We start from the raw sequence: 10,634 nt of genomic DNA on the forward strand, positions 1-10,634 counted from the left end.
CTGTTCTTTAAGATTAACTTCAAGCTTCATCTAAAGCCTTTTATAATTCAGTCAAGGTCAAATGTTTCATCATTTGTCTATCTATTGTATCCTTAATATACTTACACCTGTCCTGTGTCCTGGAGTTTTCAACTGTTTCGTATGATTTGCTTTGTCTGTTAGACCATGACCTCCTAGAGGTGCTGCATCTTTTTATTTTTATTTATTTGTTTATTTTTTGAGACAGAGCTTCGCTCTTGTTGCCCAGGCTGGAGTGCAATGGCGTGATCTCGGCTTACCGCAACCTCTGCCTCCTGGGTTCAAGCAATTCTCCTGCCACAGCCTCCTTAGTAGCTGGGATTACAGGCATGCGCCACCACCATGACCGGCTAATTTTGTATTTTCAGTAGAGACAGGGTTTCTCCATGTTGGTCAGTCTGGTCTCGAACTCCTGACCTCAGGTGATCCACCCGCCTCAGCCTCCCAAAGTGCTGGGATTACAGGCATAAGCCACTATGCCCAGCCAAGGTACTGCATCTATTTAATTCCCATAGTATAGTAAAGTGTCTGGCAAACTACAATATATGTAATTTGATAGATGAAGACCTATATGAATGTTTGAACTAATTGCTTGAATGGTGTCTTCTGACTTTCTCCATTCAGAGTTAAATCTCTCTCTGGGTTTCTATACAAAGCCTGTTGTTTGTGCCTCTTCCCCTTGTGATTTTTTTAGGCTCCTTGACCGGAGGTACCGTATATTTTAATATATGTAATATCTGACACTATGTTGTGAATGTATTAAGACACCAAAGAAATGTTTATTGAATTACGCATTGGCAGGGACAGTTGACAAGGAGACATTAAGACAGTGAACCACTTCTACACCAGCTTGTTACTTTGCTGAATTCTGACGCATTTTGGAAGCCCCCTGAGAACTAGGGCTGTCCCTAAGGATTCAGGTAGAAACTAGGGCAGGCCCAGGAGGCCTACAGATAATGAACTAGCTCTCAAATTAAAAGAGCTGTAGAGGAGAAGTATAATCACACCCATCTTTTCCTCAATGGAAAAATTTTCATTATATTTCAGAACCTATCAAGCAGCTTAGACTGTCAGTACCTCAACTTAAAATCATGCAGCAGTAGTTTCATTTATGTGATATAACATTGGGTGGCTAATTTGGGATGTTTTTACTTGAGGTATTTTTACTGAGCTTGTATTTCAAGTAAAATTCAAATGCATTTCTAAAAATTGGTGGGGGAACTTTGTAAGTTACTAAGTTAGGGTTAAAAAAATCTTTTGTGTTTTTTTGTTTTTATGGTTGTTCTTTGCAAATCTCATAAGTTTTGACAGAGTGTAATTAAATAAGTTTGCGTGTCCTCTTTTATTGATGGAACTGTTACCACTGTAGTTCAGTTCTTCCTTCATAATTCCTGAACCACATCCACATTCAGAAGGGTCGTAATAGAGAGTTCAAACTTTCAGTTATAGAACTAACCACAAAATGTGACTGTAACAATTGAAAATGAGAATATTGGTACCTAAAATGTTTCATCGTTTTCAATGAAATTCGTTCTTAGGATGATCAAAAAGCAGAAAATGATATGGCAATGAAACGGGCAGCTTTGTTGGAGAAAAGATTAAGAAGGGAAAAGGAAACTCAACTCCGGAAACAACAGTTGGAAGCAGAAATGGAGCATAAGAAGGAGGAAACAAGGTAAAGGAAATTGCTGGGTCAGTGCTAGATCTGAACTTTAATGATGCATGGGCATATTTAGAAAAAGTTGGTAAGTACTCAAAGAGGTGGTCTCTCATTAATTTTTATTAACAGATTTTTTTCAGAGAAGTTTGTAGTATAGATAGAGAGCTGGATCGGTGCTACTTTTTGGTGCTTTGTAGAAATCAATTTATTTTCCCAAAGTATTGCCTAATTTTACATTTTTATCTTAAGTTTAAGGCATCACGTGGTAAAGTTCTCTAGAAACATTAATTTCAATAATTAATTTAAATGTTTAAAAAACATTAAAATAACTTTCCTGGGAGACATGTATACACACACACACACACACGTAGATACATACACATACGACCTAAATTATCTCAACTACCTTTATTTTTTTAAATTTCTTTGACTCTTCCTTCCCTCCTTTATTTATTTATGCTTAATCCCATGTCTCAGCAGAATCATCAAGTAATCAAGTACCTTTTAAATGAACCATTTATTCCCCAAGGTGATGAAATAGAATTCTCCCTTCTCATATCAAATACCTAACTCCTGTGTGGTTTGTCTTTGGTATGCAGAATAAATACTGTAACCATTTGATTTCTTAGGCGTAAAACTGAGGAGGAACGTCAGAAGAAAGAAGATGAGAGAGCACGCAGAGAATTTATTAGGCAAGAATATATGAGGCGGAAACAACTGAAACTAATGGAAGATATGGATACAGTAATTAAACCCCGTCCTCAAGTAGTAAAACAAAAAAAACAGCGACCAAAATCTATTCACAGAGATCATATTGAATCCCCCAAAACACCAATAAAGGGTCCTCCAGGTAACATAGCTTATTATGAAGAGTCTGTTCATAAAAAACACCAGCTTGGTTGGTTTGTCGTACTAACTTGGTTGTACTTTGATATGCAAAATTGGATACACACTTTGAGATTATGCATGCTCCCTTTTGGAAAACCAAAATGAGCAAATGAAGTTTTTAATGAATTGAATGTATTATGTGTGCATGCATATATTCAGCAGAACAAATGTGAATGATAAAAATGAAATCTAAATATTAATCTATTAGGGAACTCTGCCCTCAGATATAATCTCCTTGAACTATTAACTGCCCTTTACATACTTACAAATTTAAGAAATGTTATATGCATGAAATGTACAAGAAACATGTTGGTATAATAAAGAATGCAAGATCAAGAGTTCATAAGTCCCTCCTTCGAGATAGAAATGGTTGAAAATCCAAATTTATAATATCTGGAGTTGAGAGAACATATTTCCTTTAAAAGTCAATATGCATACTTATTATTATTATTATTATTTGAAACGGGGTCTCAGTCTCTTGCCCAGGCTAGAGTGCAATGGTGTGATCATGGCTCACTGCAGCCTCCACCTGCCTGGGTTCAGGTGATCCTCCCACCTCAGCCTCCTGGGTAGCTGGGACTACAGGTGAGTGCCACCATACCCAGCTAATTTTTTTGTATTTTTTGTAGAGATGGGGTTTCACCATGTTGTTCAGGCTGGTCTCGAACTCTTGGGCTCAAGTAATTGGCCTGCCTTGGCCTCCCAAAGTACTAGGATTATAGGTGTGAGTCACTGTGCCTCGCCATACTCTTTATTTTTAAAAAATCTTGGGCAGGGATAAATTTGTAAAAAGAAAAGAAATCTTTATTAAAACCAAATGCCGTGGAAGTTTTTTAGAGAATTCTCATAGTTATACCAAACCTGAGGAAAAATAACATAATATTGACTATTTAAAGAGAACTCTGTATTCAGCCCTGTAAAACTAATTGATATAATTTTCTACCTAGAATTTAGATACTATGAAATTTTTTTTTTTTCTTTAGGATCACAGTATCATATCTCATATTAACACTTTCCTTTTGGAATGCAAGTTAGTTTTATCACTGTTTCCTAAAAGTAGGTTCCTTGCTAATTTTAAATAGATTGTGTATATATGCATGCAAGCATATTATGTGTTTAAATTAAAAGTACAGAGAAAAGGAAAAGAAACTATAGAAGCTCAATTTTTATATGCTGGTGTTATCTAATGAACAGACTCTTTGCTAGTTGCTCCTTTTAAATTTCTAATTTTGTTTTTATTCAGGATCATGAATTTATCGTGTTTTTTCAGTCTCTAGCCTTTCTTTGGCATCGCTGAACACAGGTGATAACGAGAGTGTACATTCAGGCAAGAGGACGCCAAGGTAAATCCATAACATACGAATATTTTTACAGAAAAGAATATAGTACCTGCAATTACACAAACTCTAAGTAAAAATTCTTTCATGTTTTTATTTTATATTTTGTAATGACTAAATCATAATCACAAATTTTTCTAAGTTTTGCTGACTTAGGACCGTTTGAGTTTCTGTTCAAAGAAATTATGTAAAAAGGTCTGTTCATTTTTCAGTGCTTTTTGTCTTTTAGAATTTAGAATTATTGACATTGATAACATACTTTTTATAAGCTATGAAACATTAACAGTAATTGTACATCAGTAATTCCTAATATGATTATTATTAAATCACAGTCAGTAGAATGAGAGTGCCACCTTCTCTAGTCTATCACCCACTAATACAAAGGAGTTTTCCCCATTAGAATAATTCCAAAGTGGGTTGCCTGTGACTTAGGAAAGATCTCGTTTGTATTTTCTTTCTCTAGTATATAGATTAGAAGCTAAAAGTCAGTATTTTATTACTTTATACTATAATATCAGAAGAGAACATTTCTAGTGACAATCATCATCTTCGAGTTCTTTGTATTACCATCCTTTGTGTTATTTGCCTATTTTCACATTGAAAAACATTCATTCTTTCCATAGATATTTATAGAATGCTTACTGTGTTCTAGGAACTTGGATGTGTAGCCGTGAATAAGACGATGTTATATTATTTTTTATTATTTATTTATTTATTTTCAATTAATTAGCAATTTATTTATTTATTTTTGAGACGGAGTCTTGCTCCGTCGCCCAGGCTAGAGTGCAGTGACATGATCTCGGCTCACTGCAACCCCTGCCTCCTGGCTTCAAGCGATTCTTCTGCCTCAGCCTCCTGAGTAGCTGGGATTACAGGCGCGTACCACCACGCCTAGCTCATTTTTGTGTTTTTGGTAGAGACGGGGTTTCACCATATTGGCCAGGCTGATCTCGAACTTCTGACCTTGTGATCTACCTGCCTTGGCCTCCCAAAGTGCTGGGATTACAGGCATGAGCCACTGCGGCCGGCCTCATCATACTATTTTTAGGCCTTTAGGTTGATTTTGGTTGGTACTTTCACATATACCATCTGGGCCCCATTTTTTCTCTGAGACATAAAATATATTTTATTTTCTAATTAGATCAGAGTCTGTAGAAGGCTTCTTATCTCCAAGTCGTTGTGGCAGTCGAAATGGAGAAAAAGACTGGGAAAATGCATCAACAACTTCTTCAGTGGCTTCTGGAACGGAATATACAGGTTAGTGTCTGTACATTTTTAGAGAAATATTTGAATTTAACACACTCTTAAATGGAGGCTGTACTAAAGAAAATTTTATTGGCTCACCTTTGGGCCTTAAACGCAGGTGACTAATAAACAACGAATGCAGGTGGTCACTTTCAGGTAGTTGAGTAAGTTTCTAAACAAAATTAGTGATGCCACTTATATCTCATCCCTCTAACCAATGCTGGCCATTTCTGTGTGTAGTTTGGGTCTGCAGAAGTTTTAGAGAAGTTCTACATAGTTCCTCAGTACCAAGTAAAGGCTAGAATCTACCAAGTCCTCTCCCTAATACTGAGATTTCAGGTATCCAGAATTGTGCACCTTTAGCAAGTATTAAGAGGCTCTCAAAGATAAGAATGCATTGAATCTAGGAAGGTATTTAGCCTCACATATCCCCACCAAGTCCTCTTCTAGCTTCTAGATAGGCATGATTGGAATAAAAGCAATGAAGAGTAGAATGTGGGTTAAGGAGACTTATAAATAAATGAAGCAGAAGAGAAATCAGAAGAAATGTCAGCAGCATGTTGAGAGGTAAGACAGGAAGGCATGGGAGAACATGTATGGGGAAGAGCAGAGGGAAAAGGAGATGCCTCCATCTATCCATGATAGAGTGGAAGTGGAAACCCTAGAAAGGCTAGAGGTTAGAACTTGCTGGGAGACCCACTCTGTGGCTTTTAATACTACCTCCTACAGCCAGTCTGACAGCCTTTAAGGCCTGGGATTTGACAGTATTTCCATGTTACTCCCTCTGCTTCTCTATGTTAGTTCAGTTGAACAATCTGAAAAAGAAAGGTATTTTTTGCCTTTTGAAAAGACTTAAATTACTCATGGACCCATTAGACTCTAAGCTAACCAGTAACCTTATAGATTTAAGAAAGAAGGTTAAATAAGCAGTATGACAGTTATAGCAATATTTTATTTTTAGTACTGCTCTCACAGGGTACTCCAGAAGGCCATAGGAACATCCTCCATATCTCTGGGTGGATAAAACAATGTTTTGGTTGGATTGCAGCCAGTAAGAGGCCTTTAAGCAAAGAATTTGGTCTTCTATTACAGTATTTCAGCAGTGTAGGAACAATTACATCATTTTAAAATAGTAGTATTTCTGACTTAGGAATGTTATTTTTATTATTGTTGTTAAATCCCTACCATAGGACCAAAGCTCTACAAAGAACCCAGTGCAAAATCCAATAAGCACATAATACAGAATGCTTTAGCTCATTGCTGTTTGGCTGGAAAAGTAAATGAAGGTCAGAAGAAAAAAATACTGGAGGTAAGCATGTTTGCATGAAAATTAAATTTGGCAAACTGTAGAAGTCTTTTATCCATTCAAGAGAATGTACTCTCATGGGCCTAGAATTTCAACAGCATGTAAAAAGATCTATAGCTAGACGTTTTCATTATCAGATTTAGTTTACTTTCACATTGGGTTCTGGAAGCCTGCAGATTTGATTAAAGACTAGCAGCAATAGGCTTTAAAATTTGTCATTGTAATAATGTTATAAAATGTGACTAAGAAATGTAACATCATTATATAAACTTTATTCAGCAAAATAAAGGGTTTTTATTGGTGGTGTTATGTTGTTTTTGTTTTTTATTTTAAAGGAAATGGAGAAATCAGACGCCAACAACTTCTTGATCTTGTTCCGGGATTCAGGATGCCAGTTCAGATCTTTGTATACTTATTGCCCAGAAACCGAAGAAATCAATAAACTGACTGGGATAGGCCCTAAATCTATTACTAAAAAAATGATTGAAGGACTTTACAAATATAATTCTGACAGGAAACAGTTTAGCCACATACCCGCTAAAACTTTATCTGCCAGTGTCGATGCAATTACCATTCATAGCCATTTATGGCAGACCAAAAGACCAGTAACACCCAAAAAACTGTTACCCACTAAGGCATAGAAGTTGGGAAATGCTTGCTTCAGAACATTCATGGTAAATTTGCACTTCATGTTTCCTGCCTATAGAAAATCTTTCTAATTGCCAACAAGACTTTTATTAATTAAAACTAGACATTAAGCTCTGTTGTCATGAACAACTGGAATGTAAACCACAGTGTTTTGGAGTGCAGAAGATTCTCACTTAGGTGATAAGTCCAAGTGATGAAGGAAATGTTTTAATTCACAAATGGAGATTTGTATGTGTTATCAGGTTCACCTGCTTGATATTAGATACATTAAAGCACTGAATTTTCATGGATATTAGTTGGATTTGTTATTGAAATATGGTTAAGATTACAAATTATGTGTTTTATTTGTTGCTTTTTTTTAAACCTTTTAATGTATATTCTTGTCTTCAGATGGTTTATTTTGCTATTATTCTCTCCTGGGGGTTTATTCTAAGATACCTTTGTATTTTGTTTCATGTGGAGATCATGAAAGTAGGAAATATACCTTCAGAAGTAACTCGCACCTTTCTTATGATGTTAAGAGAAACACTAGTGTTTAGTTTTACAGTAACCCTCATATTTTAGTGGTGTTACCGCATTTGCAAAAATTATTCTGCTAAGTATTTACAACTCTATTTATTATTCACTCAAGTATTAACATTCTCTATTAAATAAGAGGAGGTGTTGTAAAGAGCTGCTAGTAGGTTCGCTTTAAACCACATGAGCTTAACCAAGAATATGTTATAAGAAGTTGCTGATTAAATCAGTGCTGTTTTTACACCACTTCTGGCCAACTCAGAATAATTTAGATTGTTCTTTTAACAAAAAAGGCTTTCTATCTCTTTTAAAGTAAGTCACTTTATAAGTCGGCAGAAGTGAGTGACACTTTGAGAGTAGTCTTTCAGTCTGAAGATGTAAGACTTCCTGAAACAAGTTCTCAAGAAGTCTTTACATTATATTTATAACTCATGTCAAATTATATTTAGAATTTTTAAACATGTACAAAGGGCTACATTTTAATTTTAAAATAGCTTCACATTATTTTACTTATATTGGGTTTTTCTTCGTTTTAATCCTTTTCAAGTGGAATGGCTTAGATTAAGTATACACTTGAAATCTCCTCTACATGATCTTTGTTCTTTAACAGTGTATACCAGAGGGTTAGTTGGGGGAAAACTTCATTCTCAGGAAAAGACTTGAATGATTATGTGACCCTGTTATGTTTCAGTGTTGTGACAACTGTGTAAACTAGGGGGGGAAGACAGTATTGTATCATAAATGAGATGCGTAGTTTGTTTTCTTTCATGGGAAGTAGAGAGAAAAATATATACATTTCTCTAATTGAGTTGTTTAGAGAAAGAACTAATGTCTCATATGATGTATTTACTTATTTTAAAAAAAAAGAGTAGGAATGAGATGTCCCTGAGCTGTACTTTTCTATTATTATAAGGCCTTTAGGCATCAGTGCATCTGGGTTATCAACATTTTCTCAAATGCTGTCAATATTTTACTGTAATTTATGTTCTTATATTTATGTATATTTGTTAAAACTGTAAAAAAATTTCACAGATTTTTTTCCAATACCTGTGCAAGATACATGTGTAGCTCAAAACTATTTGTGATCTACTGTTTGCATGTAAGAGACCAGGATATGTAACTCTTATATTTTAAGTGTATACATATTGTGTATATAACATATGGATATTAAAAATGGGGAATTGCACATTTTACCTTTTAGACAATAATTTGTATCACAGTTAGAAGGACATGATTGTCAAATATACATTTAGATTAAAACTACTTTAAAAAATTATAAATGAATCTAATCAAAATGTGAATAGTAGTCAAAAGGATAATTTAATAAGCATTTTACATTACTAAATTTGTTCATTTCAATATTAACTAAATTTCCCTCATCAAAGCAATCTTTTTGATATTACTTAGCTATTATATAAAGAAAATTGGATGCAAGACAATGGAGAAACTATTTAAAACTAAACAGGACCACCCTTTATTCTTAAATTTGTGTGTGTCCAACAGTTGAATTGAATGTCTATAAGGTCTAAAGGTAGAATGTGAATATTGCCACAGAGTTCATTGCTCTCAGTATAAGATTTTACTTTATTAATGCAGAAGGAATATGGATATATTTCTTTAAGTCTGCAGATTTTTTTATTATGGTGCAGCTTTTTTTTTTTTGAATTATGTTTTTAAAATTATACAGTTGAAAAATATGCCATTTCATAAAGTCTGGGGATTTTCGTCAACCTTACTGAAACACACTGGTGCTTTCATCATCAGAGGTCAAAGTATTATGATAACTATTCCATTAAGTTTGCCAAACATTTATTGTGATTACCAGTGCAGCCTGTCAAATTCTGCTATTTGACACAGCTTTGGAAAGCCTTTAGTTCTTCCTGGTTTTTCCATTTTGTATTAGAATGACTGTTACAGTTTTATTTGGCTGTTTAAAGCCAAATTCAGCTATTTAATTATGGTTTCATGGACACTGTTGAGCAATGTACAGTGTATGGTGTGCTTACCTGTCCACTCTAGAGCATTGCTTACAGGTTTTTTGTTTTTTAAAATGCTGTGCTGTAAAATACTGTCATATTTGCTATTTCCTCGTACAGTGTAGTTTTTCCCCTTTCATTTGAATAAAAGCATGGCACCAAATGACTCCTTTTCTGTCTCTTGAATAAAATGTAGTGTTTAGTAAAATTATTTGAACTTGAGAGAACTCATTATATAGTTTTTCTGTCCCCTAACCTATGTTTAAATTTAGTAACTTGAATATTCATAACAGGCAACTTGAAATAATTAGACTTTTAAAAATACTAACTTAAGGCAATATTAAAAAGTCTGTAACTTTCTGTGCTTAGCTCAGACGGTGTACATAGTATGATTTATAAATGTGCTTATCTTACATTAATCTTACTCATACTAATTCACTATCTTTTGGTGAATTGTACCAGAATTAGTGCTCTATGTCTTTGAAACTGAATGGCCAGTGAATTCACTGATCTAGAGTAGCCATGAGAAGCTAGTTTTTGACCATTATTTTATGTTTCACTTTGATTTTGCCGATTCTACTTACTCAAAACAAAGAAAAAAGTGTTTTTTAAGAAAAAAAAGATCTGATAACAAAACTATAAAATAATCTTCATGCATAATTATACACCTGAAGAAATATGTGGTTAGTAGACATAAACGTGGTTCTCTACCTTGGGACCTTTTTGATAGGTTCTGTATCTTCAGGACACAGCTATACTTCCACAATATTTACTAGTACTTTAATTTTCAGAAATAAAAATATTTAACCCTAAGACCCAGGCAACATTAGAAAAATGTACACAATGCCAGGTACGGTGGCTCATGCCTGTAATCTGAGCACTTTGGGAGGCCAAGGCGGGTAGATCACTTGAGGTCAGGAGTTTTGAGACCAGCCTGGCCAACATGGCGAAATCCTGTCTCTACCAAAATATATATATATATATATTAGCCAGGCATGGTGGCGGATGCCTGTAATCCTAGCTACTCAGGAAGCTGAGGC

At 34.7% G+C, this 10,634-nt stretch overlaps 1 protein-coding gene across 4 annotated transcripts in view; it reads left to right on the forward strand.

The window, feature by feature from the left end:
* Nucleotides 1–9,757, forward strand: part of CAMSAP2 (calmodulin regulated spectrin associated protein family member 2) — a 120,896-nt gene extending 111,139 nt beyond the window's left edge. For 2 of the 4 annotated variants that reach the window (XM_033195821.1, XM_033195823.1), the window contains exons 12-17: nucleotides 1,557–1,693; nucleotides 2,308–2,528; nucleotides 3,837–3,909; nucleotides 5,045–5,160; nucleotides 6,339–6,457; nucleotides 6,790–8,811. In XM_033195821.1, the coding sequence (XP_033051712.1) occupies nucleotides 1,557–1,693; nucleotides 2,308–2,528; nucleotides 3,837–3,909; nucleotides 5,045–5,160; nucleotides 6,339–6,457; nucleotides 6,790–7,095 (972 nt within the window). In that variant the 3' untranslated portion in view covers nucleotides 7,096–8,811. Of the gene's footprint in view, nucleotides 1–1,556; nucleotides 1,694–2,307; nucleotides 2,529–3,836; nucleotides 3,910–5,044; nucleotides 5,161–6,338; nucleotides 6,458–6,789 lie in introns of all 4 variants that reach the window. The other 2 variants (XM_033195820.1, XM_033195822.1) reach the window with 2 other exon arrangements.
* The last annotated feature ends 877 nt before the right edge of the window (nucleotides 9,758–10,634 follow it).

The sequence above is a fragment of the Trachypithecus francoisi genome, unplaced genomic scaffold, assembly GCF_009764315.1.
Source record: "Trachypithecus francoisi isolate TF-2019V2 unplaced genomic scaffold, Tfra_2.0 Lachesis_group5, whole genome shotgun sequence".
NCBI lineage: Eukaryota > Metazoa > Chordata > Mammalia > Primates > Cercopithecidae > Trachypithecus > Trachypithecus francoisi.